Consider the following 22255-nt stretch of genomic DNA (forward strand, 5'->3'; position numbering starts at 1 on the left):
TTATGCAAAAAGCTTGACAAAATGGCAAAATGATGAGTGGCTCAAATGTGACAACCGTGTTTGAGCAATCAATGGTCTGCATTATTTATGGTCCATGTTCAGTATGCTTGGCACCCGTGCAAAGGGCATAACCAAATTCAGCATCGGTACTGTGGAACAATGATTTTTAGGCCAGGCTCTTCGAAACAAAACAAAAAAGTACAAAAAATCACCTTCCACATGCATTTAGTAAAGTGCTTAAGTAACTGTTAATTTACATTAACATAATTAACTAACAAAAATACACTGAGCTAACAATGTGTGTCTTTGTGAATATGTGTGAATATGTAGTTTGAATAAACATTGTCACTGTACAAGTGCCCCCTCTCTCTTTTTCTCACGTCTCGCAACGTTTTTTTTTTACGTCTTTACGTCTGGCCGGAGCAGGTAAAGGAGCACTGAAGGGAGGTGTGCGTTTTGCAGTTGAGCTCAAATATAAACAGTTGTTCTCATGAATTGTTTACAGCGCCATAAACAGCAGAATGCAAAAGTGATATGAACTTCTTACCCCAAGTCAATTTAGAGAAATTTTATGCCATGTGATTTGGGAAACTTCTGTTGATCATGCAATGTTCACAAATGTAAAGGGCAGCTGTAGTTTTCAAATTATTTAGAAAAATAAACATTTATTTTTTCTTTCCCAACAGTGACCATATGCATGTCTGAAATCTTTGCTTTTAATGGTTTGCACAGAAATACAGCACCATGACTGGTTGTCTACCAGACATTTGCCTTACAGGTTGCCTTCCAGAGTTAATTGAGTCACACAGAAAGTGGTAGCGGAGTCTTGCCCAGGGACTCTTATGGAGTGGTGTGGTGTGCTTACCCAGCTGCATTGCCACAGAAGAACCACTTTTGGTTCCATAAAGAAGCACTTTAATAATAGAGATGTGTACAACTGATCTTTATCTTTACATCAACCCAATAAAGTTTGTTGGGTTGTTTAAATGTTCTTCTATAATAAACATGGTTCTTCTACAGAATCACTCAAAGAACCATTTATGGCATCTTTATTTTGAAGAGTGAGAACTGAAATTTAGTCTGCCACAGGAAGGGTGGTGTTATCCACTTTGCTACACCAACCAACAGTCAGAAAAATTCAAATCTGAACACCATAATACATCTCTCAAATCATCTGCCTTCAATGCACAGTAAATGTTACCAATACTGTTGGTTCAAAGTCAGTTTTAATCAGAAAATTGTGGTGGTGATCCAAAGTCCTTTATAAACATAAAACCAAACAAACAAAAAAAACATCCCACATAATTACCTGTACTGTCTAGAACAATTACAGCTGCTCTATACTGTGATATCAAAATAGCTTGCTTCAACAGATTGCTGTACACTGATACAATTTAGCTCCAGAGAAAATAGGACCTCTGCATCAATTTGCAGTTGTACAGTGTTCATTTAACTGATATCCAACCATATTCATATGAATCAAGGTCTGGTTACACTGATGACAATGAAACTACTTTCTGTTGTTCAATACTTCAACAGTTTTCCTACCATAATGATAGTAGCTGTAACCAGATGCTGCAGTTGTTAGTGCAGTGACGTACCTGTGAACAACAAAATACATTTAATGCATCAAAAAAGCAGTCTATCTGCACAGTCGAATCACACATAAAGAAAGCACATTCTTATGGAAAAGGAAGAAAATACACTCACCACAGTGACTGCAACAGAACACTGTCAGTATAGTGGAAAATTGGAGACGCAAGTGATGCTGCCACCAGCAACAACTGGACTGCAGTGTTGATCTAGAACACAAAAAGGTCTGTTCATTTCAATGTCTAGGAAATAAACACACTGCCAGCCAAAAACATTTGCTCCCATTCTTGCCGACATACACTGATGTTTGCCAACTAGTATCCTGTTCATTAGTTAAGTAGCATTATGAGAATTGGTATTTTTTGCTACTTGGCTCCCCTACAGGTGGGAAGTGTAAGTCACTTTAACACCACTGCAGTCAATACAAACCACACAACTGTATATATGCTGTTCTGGCAATAGGTCTTGTGCATGCGCCACCAAATTTAAACAGTGCAGTAGGAGCTTTCCAGGCTTGGAGTGGCAATGATGGAGACCCCGTTCTCCTTGTTACAAGTCAGCGGAGCATTAAAATGATTCTAGATCCGTTATTTTAAGGTATAATTGCTACATAATGTTGCTTTAAAGGATTAAAACAGGTATTACAATTAGACAATGCAAGACAATACACAGTTCATTAAAGGAAATCCAGGCATAATGTAAAACTGACTGAGAATTTGTGGGAATGCTGGGGAAATATGTGGAGAAGAAATAACTAATTACTATGAATGGTTTCAGGACAGCAGTGAAGAAGAGGAGGAAAGCAGTTCCTTCAGGACTTAAGAAAATATGACAAAAGCAGGGTGATCTCGTCTTCAGGACTAGAACATTTAGAAATTTAGAAAAAACTAAAAACTGTAAACTGTGAAAAAATTATATTTTAGTCCCATTTCTTAACAACAACCTCTCACAGTCTCGTTCTGGGTCACAGTTTGGCAGTGGTTAGCATTTCCTTTCATTTGTCACTGAATTGAACTTATGAAAGTCTTGTTAAATAGCTGGTGAGTTGGATCATGGATGTTTAATGAGGCAGAATGCTGATGTCTGCAATGCAAATAATCCAAAGGAACTGCTTTCTGCTCATTCTTTACTGCTGCCCTTAGACCTACAACAGTGGCTGGATGTTTCAACTCCACACACTTCCCAATTCAGGCCCACGAGTTCTCATTGGTCTTTCATTTTTGCCTGAATTCCTCTTGAGGAACTGTTAGACACATATTCTTGCTGGAACCTCTGTTGACTTTGTGGGATTCCTCCTTTAAGATAACTAGACAAACACATTTAAAGGTGTGTTTATATCCATCAGCTTCTGATAAAATAAAACGAACCATGGTGTGATTGCTCTTTGCAGTTAGTTAGAATAAAGTGTGCATGCTTTCTTTAAAACTTTGGTGTACCCCCAACAACAAGCTGGACTCTGGTGCAGTTCATTTGAAGTATGAACATTATACGAACTAAAGGCATCTAAACAAACCAGAAGCAGGATGTGAGGAAGATGGTTGTGTTATCGGCGTTTCTGTGCTTCAACTTCTTCTATCTGACACTTGACTTAAGTGGGACTGTGTACCAAACACACTACCGCACTACACAGCATTTCAAAATTAACCACCATCTACTTGCAGCTTTCTGGCATGCATCCCCTTTTTTCCTCCTCTAATTTTTGATTGCAAATGTCAGTATGAACACAAAGCAAACCTGGACTAAGATTTAACAACGCATCATTTTCCTGCTTGGTCCAGACCAAGGGAACTGTACTACAAGTATAACCACACACTAAAACAGGTAACTATTACATTCATGCATTAACAACTCTTTTTGACCGAAGAGACTAGATTGCATAACTAGGGAAGTGTCAGTTGATGGTTTCGTTTGAGTAACCACAATCACTCAAATAGAGAGAAGGGCTGTGACGAACCACAAAAAAAAAGAATTTCTCATTACTGACTGTAATAATTAATTCACTGAAAACACAAATGTCATATGATATCAAAAATACGTCACCTTGCTTATAAGTGTAGGTTTAAGCTGGGCAGTAGTGTAGCAGGGGTTAAAAAACTTGCTGAGAGTTACCTGTGGAGAGAAACATGCACAGCTTTACTGCAGAGCAAGCTGTTAAATAACAGCACTGTTATGCTAATATAGGAATGCAGTGTGTTGTGACCCCCCCCCCCCCCCCCCCCCAAAAAAAAAAAAAGCATAAGTAACAATCACTGTGAGAAAAACAGGAGTAACTACTAAAACAACCATGCTGTGTTATGCTACAATACTCACTGGAGGAGGAACAGTTTTGTATCGGACATAGAAAACGGCAGCAATCAAGGCTACATCCCTGCAGATCACCAGAGCAGTGAGAGGAACTAGAGAAAGAAAGAAAGAAATACAGAATAATGTAAATTTTAAAAACAGTGGCCTAATTATGAGCTAATACAATACAGAGGATATTCAACACTGATGAGGCATTTTCATGCTAGCTTTTTTTTATTTTTACAGTCTGCTTACAGTTTGCTGTTGGGACAACACCAATAGCAAACTGCAAAGGGACACCAAGTATGAGTCCTGAAGCATCTTGGAGTAGCAGTGCTGACCTTAGACCTGGTTTTTACACTAAGGCAATCATAAGAGAGACAAATCTGGCCCTACATCAACACTCACACTCAACAGGATCAACAGGAGCTACATAAATATGGGCCCTTAAGGTCTAGTGTAGTGTAGTGTAGATTAGGATTCACATTTCAAGTAAGACAGACAACAAAACAATAAACTCAACTGGTCGTATATTGTGGAATTTGAACCGTGTCAATATCTGAAAAGGTTGTAATTCGTTACTCAGTAATTCAAGTTTCAAGGAAATGTGTCAGGAACATTTAGATCAAAGTATTGACCATCATCACTTAAACTACTCATGGTTAGACAGGTTTTTAGGAAACTGTTACCCAGCACTTTTACTCCATCGCTACATTAGGTTAAACTAATGAAAAATCAATGAAGCTTTCAGTGAAACACACATTACTGTACCTGGTACACGTAATTAAGGTAATTCTAGTATTTAGCAATGCCTTAATGGCATGCCAATTACAACTGAATCCAAATATTGTTAATATCACAACATGACAGCGGACTGAATGAATGCAGGTGAGCCCTGGGATTGCTTTCTGACCTGGGATGAGCTGTGCATATGTGAGACTGACGTACAGCACACTAATAAGAATCTTATCCGCCAGTGGATCCAGAGCGCTGCCCAGTGCTGACTTCTGGTTTGGCCAGTTCCGAGCAATATAGCCGTCCAGCTGCATGGGGGAGATTAAAATATTAAGAAAGAAAAAAAATTATAAAGCCGTTACACTGTAAACCTCAGTGCTTAAACTCTACAACTGATCAAATGCATTAATTTACATAATGTTCCTAAGACCACCTAAACTCACCAAGTCTGTTGCTCCAGCCAAAACAAAAAGTCCAAGAGATAAATGGAAGTACTGTTCCATAATCAAGTAGCCCAGGACAGGAGACAGTACAATTCTGGCCATGCAGAGGAAATTGGGGATTGTCCAAGGATTTTCATACTGCAAACACCAAGGAAGACAACTTGAATGCATTGCATTAATGAAAATCAAGGCCTCAAAAACAACAACAGCAATTTTACCCACCAGCTCTTTGAAAGATCCTTGGTCTGAAGGTGGGACAGAAGAGGCACATTGGGTGGCTTCATCTCTCTTGTCTTGCTCTGAAGGTCTCTGAACTTGATCTCCAGGTGCACTACAGTATCTTCTAGCCCTCGTGAGAGCACCACTATCGACCCAGTCGCTTGAGACCCAAGTCCAGGGGTGCAAGTGAAAGCTGTAGTAAGAGTTGTGGAGTTTTGGTCTGTTGAACGCAGGGTGATTTGTTCTCAAGGCTATTTTAATACATTCCGGACTTGGGTCCACCCTATTTTCACGACTGATCGGGTCGAGAACACGAAGCGCTGAAGTGCGGTCGCAGAGGAGGTGAGCACACTGGGGCTGAGGTCCCGGACCGCTAAACTCACAGCTTTTTAACCTCTGAAACGACTTTGTCGCGGCTTCAGTCTGTTGAATTGGGTGCCTCCAAGTCTCAGGGGGCCGTGTCCAACCCCAGCCATGCTGGTGCTTGCTGACCATAACATTAGTGACACTAAGCCGAGCTACGTGCCCTCTCGCACAACTTAGCAAGTTATGCCTACAAGCTGCCAACATCTCCTGTTCCGCACCTCGAGCCGATTTACCTTACCAAATACACCCACCCGACCCTACTGGTCTTCATTCCTCATCTCGCAGACGCACATTTAGTCTGTGTGTGTTCGCAGTTTGCCTGGAACACAGCACACATCGCACTCGGAGCTCCGTCCCGTCCAACGTGCCGCTTCACCTTCCCATGCTCCAGGAACCGCTTAGCGACAGCGGTCAGAACCGCGTGGACGGACAAAACTGCAAGTATAATTATTTTAAAGTTAAAATAAAAATTGCTTCTCTAAAATATGGAAGCGGACATGGAACAGCTACGAGAATTTACACGAATTGTAACGCTTAAAAAATGAAAATAAAAAAACCCCGCGCATGCGCACTTGGATTGTGGGCTTTAGGTCAATGGAATGACGAATTTAAAGACACAGTGAGCCTTTAGAGGCCTTAAGGGGCCAGTATCCTCCCTTTACTGCTGCTTTGACTGAGTGTTTGACCAACGCAGTTCTTGTTGAACATGCATGCATTCACTCACTAGTCCATTTATGTAAACTAAGCTACAAAAAGAAAAGCAGCTGCATGTATAATGCATATAGAGTGAGTGTCTTGCTATCCCTTTCTGCTGTGGCACTGAGAATTTCCCCACTGTGGGACTAATAAAGGATGATCTTATCTTATCTTAGAGCGACCCAAATTGCAACCTACTTGATCTTATACTATACTGTGCGGTTAAGGTTGAAATGCGTAAGGCAGCCAATGAGAACAAAGATCATTTACATAGATCAGCCTGAAAAACATAAAACACAGAAACAGCCTGTCAAGGCTGGGGGGGAACACTATGAAGTAAATTCTGACTGTTTTGGTACATAATAATACATAGGCAAAGAGGAAAAAACACAAGAGAAAAAGTAAGATATGGCCCTTTAATATTAAACCTCAGGCTAATATTATGGGTTTTCATTTTTACATTAGTTACATTAACACAAAACTAAAGAAAATACATACATATTTGTATAAACGTTTAATAAAAAAGGTATTTGAAGATACTGTACAATAAATATTTACACACACACACACACACACACACACCTTATTAATTAAAGAAATTTTATAAAATTTCAAAAGTGTTACCTACATATAACAACAGTGGATAACCAGCCATGAAAGTTTCATTTAAATGGTTTGCAGCTGATACTTTTTCTGTCCTTTTTTTAGCAGGTAACCTTGTTCATTGAGTGCACTGATGAAGCCCTCAAAGTCAACCACCTGTAAGACATTTTGTGAATGAAGAATTAAAAACACAGTCATCTGTTAGGAGTTGAAGACTGCCCCATATAGATATGTAATCACCTGGATTAGGAGCTCTTTGGCCAGTTGTCGCAGCTCTGGTAAGTCAAACAACGTTCTGTGGGTGCGCGCAGCGATTTGGTTCAATGCCACAACAAACTTCTTGACTTTAGATCTGTTGCTCATCCCAGACCCGAGCTGAGATCGGTCAAAATCCAGCCGGCCAAATTCATCAGAGTAAGTGTCTGTCAAACTTTTCCCCAAACAAACAAACAAAATAGTGGAGTACATTTAAAAACAGGTAAACACTAGCACTAAACACGCACAAGCTTTAATCAAGAGATCAGAGATCTCTTTTACAGCTGTAAAAAGATTGGTGTAGGTATGTTTAGGCTTCCTAAGAAAGTAAAATTGCTTACTGACAAATGTGCATCAACATGGCTCATGACAACAATTAGTAACCCCCAGAAGATTCATGTTGACTGTTGTATGTATAGGGTGAGGCTTGGTTGTGGTACCTGTGTTTCATTATCTCCACCACATCTTCTGCATCACTTTGTGTAGCTTTCTCTCTAAGCTCAAGGCGTGCTCTTGCCTTTAAATAGAAAACAAGCAAGGGTCACCAGGATAAGCATGAAATAAGGGCAACAACATTATGAACTCATAGACTGTTCAGCAGGCTGTTACCTCAGTGAGGCGGATGAGGGATTCCAGTTGCCGCGTGGTAATGGGGGTGCTGTCAGCTGACTGGTTCTGTTTGCGCAGTTCAAGGTAGAAATCCTGAAGGACCTGGGCAGCTTCAGCTGAGAGACTAGGGTGCACATAGTGCCGGGCATAACCCACATACTTGCGCAGCAGCTGGTGGGGAACTGGGTCAAAATTCTCCCCAGGAAGAACCTAAAATTAGAAAAAAAAATTTTTAAAAAATAAATCTGAATATTAAGAAGTGTGCCAAAACATATGAATTTACCAAATAATATATACTTAATATACATGCACGAAAAATATATTGAAAAATTAATGAAGGTAATTAATATGGTTGATATGATTTCTGTATTACCTTGAGTCTGTCTGAAAGGGGCCTGTCTGATGGAATCTCCAGAATGGATAGGTTGGACTCCTGGGTGCAGTTCCTGGCGACTGTGGCACTGCTAACCATACCTTTTTTCCCTGAACGCATAGCCATGACATGTTCTGACAGCATGTGATCATGGTCCTCGTTTGGAGTGTCCAAAAGGATGAAAACCAGATCAAATCTGGATAGTAAGGCACTGCCCATCCTACAGAAAAAGATAAGGATATCAGCTCCTATAGCCCCCATTATAGACAACCGAAATTCCCATGCTTTTTTAAAGAATAATGTGAATAATAATATTGTACATTTCTAAACATCCCATTCTCTCCCTAGTCCATATATGGAAACTAATAAGCCAAAATCACAGTTTAGACTAATCCAGTTTTGCCCTGCCCAATCACACTGTGGTTTTCAGGAGTTTTTAGCTCGGTATGCTTTTTGATTGAGGTGGAATACAGGGCAGCCAATCGGTACAGAGCTTGTCCATCTAATTTCTAGTTTAAAGGCAAAGCAACAGAAACAGCCAGTTAATAGACAGGTAGAAAAGTGGTCATGTAGAAATTAATTCTGACCGTTTTTGGAACATAAATCTGCACAAAACGTTGTAGGTGGACATCAAGCCATCAAATAAGATACAACAATTATTGTAGAATATAAGTATGTGTTCTTGTAACTGATTTCAGCTTAAAGATCTTTAAGTTTGTTAACAACGCTTACTTAAGGTTCTCAGATACTGTCTTCCCCTTATTGTAATGGCCTCCCACTGGGTTAGCCGCTGCAATGATGGAAGTGCGAGCAGGAAGGGTGCAGACAATACCAGCTTTAGCCAAGCTTATGCTCTGCTGTTCCATAGCTTCCAACAAAGCCTGGTGCTGATTCCCCATCTTATCAAATTCATCAATGCAACAGATTCCTAGAGAGATAAAAAACTACATTCAACTGCACACATACATTGTGTGTGTATATCAAACAGACATATCTCAGAATGCATAGAGAAGGATATGTTTAATGTGATATAAATACCTTGATCACCTAACACTAAAGCTCCAGCCTCAAGTGCATAGTCTCCAGAGCCACTGTCCCTGGAGAGAGAAACTGTCAGTCCTGAGGAGGTGGTAGTGTTTCCACAAACATAGATGCCACGTGGGGATACATTACATACTGCCTGTAGATACATGCAGGAAGAGAATACTGAATCACCTCTACAAACCAAAATTCATATTTACCCAGCCTATACTTCTTATATCAAAGAGAAATACAGTATACAAAGCAGCCTAAACAGAAAAAACAAACAATGTACCTGTAACATCTGACTTTTTCCAAGTCCAGGATCTCCTACAACAAGCACATGTGGGTCTCCTCTTATGGGGATCCGGTTCTTATCATCCACATACTTCTGACAGCCTCCAAATAAAGCCAAAGCTAATCCTGCCTTAACAAGCTGCACAAGGAGAGAGACGTAATAATAATAATGAATCAGGCAGAAGGCATTTTCACACACATGAGCTAGAATATAGATGTGTAAACTTACCAAATGGCCATAGATGGCTGGACAAAGAGAACTGCAAGTAATGTTTTAATAGGTCATTAGAAATCTTGGTCCAGATAAATGAATAATGTATTGTTAAAATGTAAATCTAATTTCTCCTCACTTGACGATTAACTTGAAAAGGCCCTCCTGTGCTTGAATCTCCTGGATGCCATACAGGTCTTTTAGTGAAAACTCCACTGATGTCCCCTGGCCTTCTGGTTCAGAGGCAGACTTGTTTTTTTGCCCTTTTGAGTTGCTGACAGAGTTTGCATTGATGTACAGCAGGAACATGCACTTGTCCTTTTTATTTCTTCCACTCCCTATGAGAGGTCAAACACAAATCAAAGCCATTTAATAATTATTCACAATTAAACTCATTTGATTGTTGGTGTGTAAAAACCTCTGCATAGTAAGCGTGCATACAATTAGAAGAAAAGTAAATCATGAATTAAATATAAGAAAAACTGCGAAGCCACTGACTGGCCTTTGTGCCATCAAATCCAACATTACAGACATCCTCATCCATCCAGTGTCATAATTAAAATGACAGCCAGCTGTCTTCTGTCTGCCTCCATGTAAGGTCGGTTAATTGTCACTTTAAAAATACACTATGTTAGCTAGAATGACCTCTTGAAATTAAGATTTATTTTTTATATTTATAGTAATACCACAAAATTAAATATTAAGCATGTTAATCAAACAGGTAAACAATCTCCAAGTAAGATAACACTCCAAATGTACTTATTTTATAAACAATGTGTAGTAAAGTACCTTCTTCATTGGACACTTTAATAACTCCAGTAATGGTGACCATGTCTCCTGGTACGCAGCTGTCTACCAAGTCCTGAGTGAGTTCACACTCGATAGTTCGAGGAATACGACCTGACTCGCGTTGGTCATCTGATATTAGCTCCTGAACCCTGAGAAATGCACATGCAAAATCTACTGTATAAAACAGTTATCACTTATATATTAAGTAAATAATAATAAAGAAATGACAAAGCCATCCTACAAGAAGCACGTTGTGAAGAACTTAAAGCATGGTTCATTTCTTAAAAGGCGGCATATTTGCAACTAGCAATTGTAAACAATGTGAATCTTTGCTGCATCATTTAACAAAGTGTTTTTTTAAATGAATTAAAAGAACACCTTACTTTATAGTCTGCCAGTCAACAGTAAGTGTTAGGGGTGAACTTCTGTCAGGGGCGAAGATTCGACCACGACATTCTTTCTGTAGACACTGCAGAGCAAAGAGAACAAGATTATGGTCACCCAATAGACTTACAGCAAGTTCTTAAAAAAATGGAACTTGGAACAAAAGTACCATATATCTTTTTTTTTTAATATACATGAATGGACAGAAGAGGATACGCAGAGAAACAGAGTGCCTTTCTTTAACTAAACTGTAAGGCACTTGATGTCAAACAGATTTCATTTTATGAATGCTGGACATTAAATGTAAATTGAAAAATAGATGGATTCTTCACCTATTGCATAAAATAAGTCCTTTGGGTAGAAGCAAGGGCACAAATGCATGCATTTATTTTACCTTAGTGGGTGTTGTGTATTTCCCATCAGGCAGAGCCAGACTCTGAGTGTCTCCACAGCTATTACAGATAAAAGCCATCTTACTGCAGAGAGGTTTGATATTGCTCACTCTCACCACAGTCCCTCGAATAGCCACAAATTTGCCATACAAGTTGGCTCTGAGCATCTTCAGAGGGGTTAAAGGCTCAAAGTTATAAATCCTAAAAGAACAACATTATCAGAGCGATAAGAGATCAGATTAATTCTGACAAACCTTCATAATGTATTTTTAATAGTACACTATTGCTAATGCCTATGTAGTATGTAATTAATTATTTTAGTAGACACACATGGATCCCTAGATAAAAACAATATGCGGTCATATGCGTTTTTTTTTAAGATCATCTAGCTCATAGGCATAAAACTCCCACCTAGCACTTATGTGTGGTATGTTGATAATCGGGGTGGCTTCTGTGGGTAGCCCTTCCTGGACCTGTAGTTCGTCAGCATGCCTTTCCAGATCCTTTGTCAGCACCTGCAGCAAAAGAGCTTTATTTAAGACTACATAGTGGACCTACTGGTTCCAAATATGATGACCAACCACACACCTGATGAATGGCTAAGCCTAGGCAGTCCAGTATCTTATCAGGCATGTCTCTGAGCTCACGAGCAAGATCAGGTAGAGTGGCAGAAATCTGTTTGTTTAAGAGTAGATCTTTGTAATCCACCAAGATGCTCCCTTTTCTTTCTATTTCATCCTAAAGAGAAACACAAAACATCTGCCTCATTGTCTTTATATGTGTAACATATGATCAACATAACGAGACTATATTGGATGCTTACCTTATCATAAAGATCAATTTGTGACATGAAGTATTGCTCGAATGCCTTTATCTTCTCAACATAGGGTGTAGACTCAACAAATCCTTAACAAAGACCAAAAAAAGAAATTTAAAAAGGTATCACTGAGCAAAACAAGAAGAGATCATTTAGATTAGATATATTCAGGAAACCAGAATCATGGTAATTAGCATATTTGTAAACAGCTCACCAGTTTTGTGAATATGATGTAGAATAGGACTAGTCTAGATCATAATATCAAAAAAAATACAAACCCTCCGAAAAGTACAGCTTCCATCCCTTGTAAGGACATGTAATATCAAGGGTTGCTTGTGTCACACGGGGAACTGCTGAAACATGTTCTGCACCTTTATATAGAAAAAAAAGGTTGATATCTAAATCAGTATATTATCATTCGGCATGTTTGTTCTTTTTTTGTGAAAAGTGGCAATTACGTTCGTCTAAGCCATTTTCTGTCCGAAGGCTACTAAACCTAGGCCCAGTATTAGTAATACACACAATACACACTTTTAAATTCCAAAGCCTCACCACGCTGTGTGTTGTTGGGTGAATGGCTGCTCCCTCCTCTTCCCCAGGGACGACCCCTCCAGCCTCTACCCCGTCCTCCATTCCATCCACCTCCTCGCCAACCAGCCCTTCCTCCACGGTCTGGGCCTTTTCCACCCCTCCACGAACCAGAACCGCCTCCACCCCTCCACGAACCAGAACCGCCTCCACCCCTCCACGAACCAGAACCGCCTCCACCCCTCCACGAACCTTTCCCAGTTCCCTGCCCATTCATCTTCTGGCTGGTACTCCTTCTGTCAAACAAGAACAATAACAGAGGACAAAACACAATCTGTTGACTGAGCTTTAGATTAGAGTAACAGCATAACTGCACTATTTACTGGTCAGATGGTTTAGCAGAAGGTCTTCAGAGACCCAAATAGTTGTTGATTTTTTTTTTTCCCCAACTAAGGGCATGAGAAGGGCACTTTTTCATATATTTAAGCTAGCTAGACATAACAATAGGAGATGCAGACACTTTTAAGCCAATGTGCCTCAGCCATAGAGCCATTAAACGTTGCTTAAGTTAGCTAGTTAACTAGCTAGCTAGGTTCTCTTGTACTGGATTTGTGTATGGTCGGACACAGCAGTCTTAATATAGCTATATAAACATAAACCAAAGACATCCAGGAACGCTACCAGGTCACCAGTATAGACTGGTAGCTAAGTTCGTTAGCTGGTTAGCAAGATAAATCCCACAATATGGTTGTTAAAACAACAACATACCAAAATAAACACAAGCAAATAGTGAATTAACACCGCTAGCTAGCTGACTACGTTGTTAAAGGCCTACACACCACACTAACCAGTGTCTTCAAACGAAGTAAAAGCAGACATCAGTGGCAGACTGTTCAGCTCGGCTTCTTGTTTACACTGTGAGCAGACTCCGAGTTTGGCGCCGTGTAGCACCGAATACCCACCACCGTCAAAAGTTGCCGCCTTGCGCATAAACACGCATGCGCACTCAATGTCTTCACTCTCGCGATATTCTCAGTGTAGCTAACACCTGGCTGGAACCAGCATACAGCTCCTCTCAACCTGCCATGGTCTTCTCCAAGCACAAGATGCACAAATTAATTTCAATAGAAATAAAAGATAATTAAAAAAATCAGACAGGTTCATTTCTCCATTTTCGCTAGCTTTAGCACATTATGTTTATATACAGAATATATTTTCTTTATGTATTTAATTGACACCTGGTCCAGGAGCGCCTGGTACTTGGTAAATTCTGACTGATTTTCTAATGATTACAGTTGAGATAAAATGAATATTCTTGAAAACTGCCAGAATGTCTGTATGTGAGTTCTTGCAGTATTAGTGTCCAACCATCATCATTGGATTCTTCACCCAATACACTCAACTTGAGGGGTTTTGAAGGTAAGTGAATTTACACTGAACTGCCTAAAACCCACATCACTAAACTATATAGAGGCAGAATTACAGCATTTGTAAGATAAGATAAGATAAATTCTCAGTGTCACAGCAGAAAGGGATAGCAAAACACTCAGTTACAAAAAATAAATAATTTACACTATATACACAATATAAATAAGAATTTAAAAAAGCAATAACAATATTATTTACAGGTTATTGCAAATGACTCTTAATTGCACATGTGGGAGGAGGGGTATAGCACATTTGTGCAGTGTTGACTTCCTATGTTTGAACGCGTAACTCTATCAAAAGATCAATTGCAATATATATTTCAGGAAGAAATTCTACAGCAATGTCAGTTTTTCCAATATCATGCAGCCATGGTGCTCCATATAATACTTTTGGGATAAGTTGGGGAGCTGTGGATGAGGTGAGGTGGTGATCATCCAACATCCTTGCCCCACTAACACTCTTGTTGCTGAATGCAATCTAATCTTCACAGCTATACTCCAAATCAGATCAAAATCCCCAATACATTTGTCCATGTAGTGTTTAATGCCTGTACTACTGAAACATCTTTACTTTCTGGAAACCAATAGTAGTTGGAACTACTCCTATCTTACAATGCCACCAGTGCCGGGAGGGTAAAGGCTGTTAAATACTTCCTCCAAGCCAGTGAATCACTTCCAAATCAGTGTCACTGGATAACAGTTCTGTTGTGTCAGCTAAGCGAGACCAGCTAGTAACGTTAAGGGGAAGAGGGAAAGCCACGGATGACTGCGGCATCACTGGGGATTGAACTCAGGACCTGTCAATGCTTAGACTGTTGTGCCCCTCAAATACATATGAATCATTTTATTTATTTTATAAAACTGTAGCAAATTTACATTTAAGATTGAAACACATTTTCCTTCTGCACTCAGCCAGTCACCCTGGCTCAAAGCAGATGATTTTACTGCAGTTAATATTAATAGAAAGGTTTTCAGTTATAATGACTGATGTCCATGTTTACTGATATTCACTGCAAGAAAAAAAAACCTAAAAATGTAATTTTAACGTGTCCAGCAATTATTAGAGTTATTGGTTATTAAAGTATTGGTATCGGTACCAGGATATCAGCTATGGCATCACTTTGTTTTGGGTCGTGTGTAATACCTCTACACTGTGCAGGCCTGGATTTCTGTTGTTTTCGTCGAAGTATTTTTTTCTACCCGTATTCAGACAAACCCCGCCTCTCCCACTCTATCTACGGCGCCTGAGCATACTCTTCTAGCCAATCGCTGCGAAGGACGCGGGACGTACTAGCCAATCCCAGCTTGGGAAAGGCGGGGTTTGTCTGAAAACGGGTGGGGAAAAAAAAAATAACGCGTCGAGCTATTCTCAGCATCACAGCGGTGGGAACGGACATCGTCTATCTATCTATCTATCTATCATTTTAGGTCAGGTCCATCCAGCCCCCTGCTCTGCACTGCAGGAACGCATCTAGAAAAACACAAACATGGATAATTCCGGCAAAGAGAAGGAGGCCATGCAGCTGATGGCTGAAGCAGACAAAAAAGTCAAGTCATCAGGGTCGTTTCTCGGAGGGATGTTCGGGTGAGCTTGATGTCGTGAGCTAGCTAGCTGGCTAGCCGTGATGCTAAAAGCGATACAGTGATGATGATGATGTCCATGGTTTGACATTCAGGCCGGTTATTTGGTCAGGGACATCGCATGACATGCACTTAATCGCATTTCAGACACTCCCTCGCATCTGTGGGAAAGTGAAACACGACGTGTTACTGTGCTGCCTTGCACACACACATCTCTCAATGTCATATATGACCATGTGTACGACGCGTAGTCCTGCATATCAACTGCACGGCCTACTAGGGGACACTATTTGGAGCATAATATTATGAGATTATAGCTTTAATAGTGCCCAGTTTGTGAATGTTGGAATGCACTGTCTTGCAGGGGCAACCACAAGGTAGAGGATGCATGTGAGATGTATGCGAGAGCTGCCAACATGTTCAAAATGGCCAAGAACTGGAGTGGTAGGCATTAACCATTCCTATATGCACACATACATATGCATTCTTGGTTGTCATGCTCTGTTTTCCTGACTGGTTTCATATTTTGTTTGTCATCTAGCTGCAGGCAATGCTTTCTGCCAGGCTGCAAGACTTCATATGCAGATGCAGAACAAGCTGGATGCTGCCACCAGCTTTGTAGATGCTGGCAATGCTTACAAGAAGGCTGATCCTCAAGGTGAAACTAATCTACACAATGTAATGGAAATGACAGCTGAAAAGAATTATAAGCTTTACATTAACACTCCTGACTGGGCGTGCATGGACCAGGAGCTATATCACAGAAATGAAGCCCACTGTGTCCATATGGTGTAGCTTCCGGCAGGAACATCTGGAAAGTAGGCGTGATGAGTCTCTATGTCCATCCTAGTTCTTACCTCACCAGTGAAACCACATTTTGCACTCAGGATCACAGTACCTCTGCATTTTGTTGGGAGCTGCTGTTTTTATCACTGACATTTCAGCAGTAACACAGATTTTATGGCAGTTAGTAAAATCATCTCAGTTGTCGAACATCATTGAATTGTCACTGTGTTCTGTTGCCTTGTTATTAACTCTTATCTCAGGTCTGCTTATTACTAACAATTTAATCTATTCTTTCTTAATGCATCAAATAGAGGCTATCAACTGCTTAAATGCAGCCATCGACATATATACAGACATGGTAAGATGAAAGCAGGTGAACCTGGAAAGGACACATGTATATAACTTCAGATATCACACAGAACAGGATCCTTATTGCCACGGTTTTGCGTTTTGTAAATGTCCTCTTTCTTTCACAGGGACGATTCACGATTGCGGCCAAACATCACATGACTATTGCAGAAGTGTACGAGTCCGAGCTGGTGGATATTGAAAAGGTGGGATCTGTTTAGTTGTTAAGCTGCTGTTCACACACAGGGAAAACACTTAAAAGTCTAATGTCGCTTTCTGTTTAAATGAGAACATACATCTGATAAGATCTAAAGATGCCCTTTCCTCCAACGTAATCAGGACTAAACCAAACATCACTTAAGGTTTAGCAACATTGAAGTGGATGTAATGTCCAGGTTTACTTTAATAGATATTCTGTAATTTCCTTTTTCCCCAGAACTTCATCCTAACTGTAAACATTAAGGACAGGTTTAGGTGACAAATGAACCATGGTGTTAGACTGAAATGCCTTTCACCTAAAAATAAAACAACAAAAATCTTTATTAGGGGTTTCCAGTGTACAAAAGGGACACTGGAGAGACACTGTAACCATTTCAGTCAGTTCTTTAAGTTGTCATGGCTTCATACAGAACACCTGGCTTTTACTAAAGAACACCAGAAGAGCTTTTTCAAGGATGGAAATCACACACTATATGTCCAAATATCTGTGGACACCTCTGCTAATGAATACATTCAGATACTTTAAGTTGCACTTATTGTTGACACAGATGTGCAAATGCACACACATACAGCTTGTCTAGTCCCTGAAGAAAAGTATTGGCAATAAAATAGGACCCTCTGGAGCATGTAAACATGAACCTTTTGGCACCATGCCTAATGCCAGGCATTAGATGGGTATAAGGCCCACCAGCATTGAGCAGTAGAACTGTGTCGTCTGGAATGATGGTGCTCCAGACAATATTCTTGGGATACGCCCTTGTATTGCTAAACACAATCCTCACAGCAATGCTCCAGAAACTAGTAAAGCGCCTTACCTGGACAGTAAAGACAGTTACTACAACGAAAGCAGGATAAGCTCTTTTTTAATGTCCTTGATTTTGACAACAATAACTGAAGAAACAGTACTTTTGTCCCTATAGCATATGTTCCAAGGTTGTGTTTGTATTGTATGCACACAACTTGACCTGAAAATACTGCAGGGTCATGTAAGGTTGACCGGCGTTAACACTACACAAACCTAAGTCTATATTCTATATAACATAATATGTTGGAATGTGAAATAATCTAATCATCTAATTAATATATATAATATTTCTGATATTTTTGTAAAAGTATTATTTTATAATGACAATGTTTCACAAAACAAGCTACACTGTCTAGGAATAATGTCTAGGAATAAGCTAAATAATGTAATTTGTTTGTGAAGAACTTCTCTACCAGTTAAAGTTTTCCTTTGAATTCTACAACCAAGTTAAGAACAATATAGCTTTTTTTTTTAAGGTTACTGAATTTCAGCAATTATTAAGGATGTGAACTGGATTCAAATGCATGCACTCATGTGTAATGTTATCTTTGCTACTGTTAAATGATTAAATTTGACTGATTTAAGAAATATATATTTCCATCCAAATGGTATTTGCTTATTGTATTTAACTCTTAATAGTAACTTGGAATCAAAATAATTGCTGCTTATCTGTGTTTTAGCATCTTATCACATCTGTGGTCCATTAATGTAGCAGAGAATTTGCTAATGATGCTGGTGGGCACACTACTGCTCTAGCCAACATGTCCTGGCCTTTTACAAATGCCCCCAAATCTGAAACATTGTTTAATAGCACTGTTTGTCTCAAACTTTGAGGCAAGCAAGGCAAAAAGACCACAAAGCAGTAATAGTTTTAGATGAGTAAAGCTACCAACATGAGATCCATAGCTGATCCTTTTGTGTCAATAGGACTTGAGACTGTGTTGTTCTTCAAGGTGAGCTCTGAAAATGTTACAGTATTGGCCTCCCCACTGTTACATTAGGGCTCAGTTTATGCAAACACAAAACTCTCCCTGTTCTTTGGTTTCAGGCAATTGCTCATTATGAACAGGCAGCTGATTATTACAAAGGAGAGGAATCAAACAGGTATTTTCTTTCTTTTCTTATCTTATATAAGATGGGATTGCGCCCACAAATGTAAAATGTGTCATGGACTTTTCATGTAATCTTCTCATATTCCCCATATGTCATTTCTGAGTGCTGACACCAGACACTTACATATCAAGATTCCCCCTGATGGCTGTGTTTGTACCATACCTGTAGTATTGAATCATTTTGCATATAAACAGATCTGAGAGCCAGCCAGTTATGTTCTGTCTCCACACAGCGGAGTTAGTTGTAACTGTACTGTTCAAATACAGTAAAAGCTGTCTAGAGGAGATATTGTGCCCTGAACCCCTGTACATTGCATGACATTTTTGCTTCCAGCATTTCTGTTTACTTGTTTTATTTATACACATTTTTGCCATACTGGTTGCATTGCTGGCAGCATCTTTTCATTTTTTCTTTTTCTTTTTATATGTTTTCTGCATTTTGCATCTGGCAGTTGTTCTTTACATGGTGTTAAAATTTCATGATAAATGGACCAGTAGAAATGCTCAAATGACTTAATAAAATTAATAAAATATTTTGACACTATATATAACATTCTTACAGCTTATTGCATGTTTTTTGGGACTGGGAAAAATGTTGTTCTGACATTTTAAAGTCAGTTCAGGAGGAATGCTAAAACTGCTCTAGTTTAGTGATTTAAACATTGCTTTATAAACGCTTTTCCCTATTGTATTATTATTATAGTTATAGTTATATTATTAGTATTTTTATTATCACTTTCACTCAAACGCTATCTTACTTATTCCACCTTTAAATAAAGGATTTTTCCTTCCCCTGGAAAGTTTCCATTTTGGAGTTTTTTGCCAGATCATAAGACTTAAGGTTGGTTTTCCAAACAGGGATTAAACGTATTTGTAGTCTATGATTTCCTTTTAATGGAAAATCTAAATTCAAAATGCAGTGTAGTCCAGTACTAGTCTGAATACATATTCTGGAAACCAGTCCTTTTTGTTTAATGGTGTATCAATAGCCAGACTTCTACTGCTTAATGTAATATAGTGTTAGAATTTCAGAAATCCTGCTGTCCAAGTTGTTGAGATGGAGTAGTTCTCGTATTTCAGCTCCCTGAATTTGACAGAAGCATGCCGGTTTGAATGTGTTTTGTAAAAGCTGTTTTGTCTACTTTCAGCTCTGCCAACAAATGTCTGCTGAAAGTTGGGTTTTATTGTGCTCAGCTGGAACAGTACCCAAAAGCCATTGAAATCTTTGAACAGGTTTGTGTGCCAGTTTTACTCACTTTATAACCTATAAACAAATGTAGTGCTATATCATCTAACCTGTTTCCTCTGTTCAGGTTGCAACTAGCACAATGGATAACCCGCTGCTGAAATACAATGCAAAAGAGTACTTCTGGAAAGCTTCACTCTGCCACTTTATTGTGGATGAATTAAATGCAAAGGTTTGTGTTTTTTTTAATGCGTCTGTGAAATTCTTAAGCGAGTGGAAGTTTTTCTGAAGTTATATTCCAACATCTGTACAACTTTGGGTTTGAGGTCAACCAGATTTTTATTTCCAACCAAAATTCATCATCTATACAATGTTGGGTCTGGAGTCAATCCAATTTTCATTTTCAACAAAACATTGACTTCTTTCTGATGTCAAATTGACATACATTGCCTGCTTGGTAGGTCATTATTTTGTTTATTTCTGTGATGTGTATGTTTGGATTCCTATCAACAGCATTAATTTGCCCCATTTGTTATTTTTTTATAGCTGGCCATAGAGAAGTATGAAAGTATGTTTCCAGCATTTTCGGACTCTAGAGAATGTAAGCTCTTAAAAGTAAGTGAGACAATGCTTTTGGAAAAGTACAGAAATGATTCTTACTAATGAGCATCGTTGTTTTGTGCAAAGCGTTTGAACTGCTTCTCTTATATATAGAAACTACTGGAAGCGCATGAGGAGCAAAACAGTGAGGCGTTCACTGAGGCTGTAAGTTCCCCTTTCAAGTCTGGGTGTCTGTGATTGTGATTTATTTATAGTGATAAGAACATTTCAAAGCACTTACCTTGCTTTGACGTTTGTGATTTGTGGGCAGAGTGATTTGTGCTTACGTCCTGTGCTGCTATTTCAGGTGAAGGAGTTTGATTCAATCTCTCGCCTGGACCAGTGGCAGACCACTATGCTGCTGCGCATCAAAAAGACTATCCAGGGAGATGGCGGTGACTTGAAATGAGACGCCCGTAACACTGTGGCACACATCCCTACTCATTCTTATTGTTCTTGTGTGACAATCTGGTTGAACACTTCTTTAGTAATGCTAGCTCAATGATGTGCCCCAATGCCAGTCTTTCAGCTATCTGCCAGGCCTGATGTGGATAGTTCTGCAATAAGACTGGCATTCTGGATTCCAGAGTTACATACTGTGTCAATATTGTCAATATTACAGAGGTTATCCTTAAGAGTTCTATTCAATGGCTAGTGTTGTCCTCTTTCCCTTTAACCCAACACCTAACACATCTTAACCACGTTCTTTGTTTGATCGTTCCACTCTGTGTGTGGCATGAGAAAAAAAAAAAACCCTGCAGAGCCGAAATCTGCCTGATGTTCACCTTAATGTTGTCACTAACATTGTCTTGCATGATAATTGTTCGTGTTTTTCAAAATGTGGCTTCATGATTGTGCGAGTTTACTTTGAAATGATCAGTTTCGATTTTGGTTGAAAATTTACATTGCCTTTACTTTTGTTTTACCATTATAGTGCCATTTTGTCTCATCTGTTGCCTATTCACAGCATCTAACTGACTGATATCAACTGAGCAGTGTCTTTGGCTCATAAATGAACAACACATGGTTAAGTGAGTGGTTTACTGAGGTGTATTGGTATTGCTGCAAAGAGTTGCTTGATTTGAAGTACTCATGACATTCCATAGTTTATATAGATATTTAGGCCTGTTGTATTGTTTTTTTAAGTGTATGATTTTTATTATTTTAATAGCTATACTGTGCTTCACATTTCTTTAATAAGGGACTAAGCACGGTCAGTTAGGCCTATTGTTTTGGTCATCCATTCTCACGTTTCTTGTCCTTTTAAGTTTAAGTTAAGTTACACTGATATCCTGGCTGTAGTGCTGAGTTTGGGTTCTACTGCCAGTAACCTTAATTCTCATAGTGGAGTGTCACACCTGAAGCATGTTATGTCCAGTGTGTTTAAAACCTTTAAAAGTTGTCAGGTGACACAGAAAGGGTCAACAACTTGTGGTGGTTTCTTACCGAGACGCTGTAACTTAAATAATAAACGTGTTATATTGTGTGCTACCCAATAAATATTAACAACATGTACATTTAAGTGTCCTGACCCTTTCATTCAGACGCACTTAGCTAATGCCTTGTCTTTATACAGGT

The 22255-nt window shown here is 39.3% G+C and overlaps 3 protein-coding genes across 3 annotated transcripts; 1 reads left to right on the forward strand and 2 right to left on the reverse strand.

Moving 5' to 3' along the window:
* Nucleotides 1–1209: 1209 nt before the first annotated feature.
* crls1 (cardiolipin synthase 1) lies at nt 1210–6115 on the reverse strand. The gene is made up of 7 exons (XM_072690336.1): nt 5277–6115; nt 5055–5192; nt 4790–4919; nt 3904–3989; nt 3634–3702; nt 1711–1802; nt 1210–1601 (listed from the first exon to the last, which is right to left on the reverse strand). Exons 1-7 carry the CDS (start codon nt 5841–5843, stop codon nt 1511–1513), a joined length of 1173 nt encoding a protein of 390 aa, XP_072546437.1. The 5' UTR covers nt 5844–6115; the 3' UTR covers nt 1210–1510.
* A 753-nt stretch (nt 6116–6868) lies between these two features.
* On the reverse strand, nt 6869–13579 carry mcm8 (minichromosome maintenance 8 homologous recombination repair factor). Its single transcript, XM_072689254.1, has 19 exons — nt 13462–13579; nt 12638–12909; nt 12364–12456; nt 12092–12174; nt 11857–12006; nt 11680–11783; nt 11271–11469; nt 10876–10961; nt 10493–10641; nt 9843–10041; nt 9722–9752; nt 9491–9631; nt 9214–9355; nt 8908–9103; nt 8176–8395; nt 7803–8012; nt 7634–7710; nt 7179–7368; nt 6869–7094 (listed from the first exon to the last, which is right to left on the reverse strand). Exons 2-19 carry the CDS (start codon nt 12888–12890, stop codon nt 7002–7004), a joined length of 2616 nt encoding a protein of 871 aa, XP_072545355.1. The 5' UTR covers nt 12891–12909; nt 13462–13579; the 3' UTR covers nt 6869–7001.
* A 1803-nt stretch (nt 13580–15382) lies between these two features.
* On the forward strand, nt 15383–22192 carry napba (N-ethylmaleimide-sensitive factor attachment protein, beta a). Its single transcript, XM_072689265.1, has 11 exons — nt 15383–15625; nt 15986–16065; nt 16163–16279; nt 16719–16765; nt 16884–16961; nt 18828–18883; nt 20040–20124; nt 20205–20309; nt 20624–20692; nt 20792–20842; nt 20985–22192. Exons 1-11 carry the CDS (start codon nt 15528–15530, stop codon nt 21084–21086), a joined length of 888 nt encoding a protein of 295 aa, XP_072545366.1. The 5' UTR covers nt 15383–15527; the 3' UTR covers nt 21087–22192.
* The last annotated feature ends 63 nt before the right edge of the window (nt 22193–22255 follow it).

This window comes from Salminus brasiliensis, chromosome 10 (genome assembly GCF_030463535.1).
Source record: "Salminus brasiliensis chromosome 10, fSalBra1.hap2, whole genome shotgun sequence".
In the NCBI taxonomy this organism is placed as follows: domain Eukaryota; kingdom Metazoa; phylum Chordata; class Actinopteri; order Characiformes; family Bryconidae; genus Salminus; species Salminus brasiliensis.

What these genes read in the sequence shown, in the direction of transcription:
- napba (XM_072689265.1), top strand. Translation starts at nt 15,528, where the DNA reads ATGGATAATTCCGGCAAAGAGAAGGAGGCCATGCAGCTGATGGCTGAA. An exon ending in AATGGCCAAGAACTGGAGTG is followed by an intron (nt 16,066 to 16,162) that starts GTAGGCATTAAC and finishes TTTGTCATCTAG; the next exon opens with CTGCAGGCAATGCTTTCTGC. An exon ending in AGCTGGTGGATATTGAAAAG is followed by an intron (nt 16,962 to 18,827) that starts GTGGGATCTGTT and finishes CTTTGGTTTCAG; the next exon opens with GCAATTGCTCATTATGAACA.
- mcm8 (XM_072689254.1), bottom strand. Translation starts at nt 12,890, where the DNA reads ATGAATGGGCAGGGAACTGGGAAAGGTTCGTGGAGGGGTGGAGGCGGT. An exon ending in AATACACAACACCCACTAAG is followed by an intron (nt 10,962 to 11,270) that starts GTAAAATAAATG and finishes TTTGCTCTGCAG; the next exon opens with TGTCTACAGAAAGAATGTCG. An exon ending in CAGCCATCTATGGCCATTTG is followed by an intron (nt 9,632 to 9,721) that starts GTAAGTTTACAC and finishes CTCCTTGTGCAG; the next exon opens with CTTGTTAAGGCAGGATTAGC.
- crls1 (XM_072690336.1), bottom strand. Translation starts at nt 5,843, where the DNA reads ATGTTGGCAGCTTGTAGGCATAACTTGCTAAGTTGTGCGAGAGGGCAC. An exon ending in TGGCTGGAGCAACAGACTTG is followed by an intron (nt 4,920 to 5,054) that starts GTGAGTTTAGGT and finishes TCCCCCATGCAG; the next exon opens with CTGGACGGCTATATTGCTCG. An exon ending in ACAAAACTGTTCCTCCTCCA is followed by an intron (nt 3,703 to 3,903) that starts GTGAGTATTGTA and finishes TTCTCTCCACAG; the next exon opens with GTAACTCTCAGCAAGTTTTT.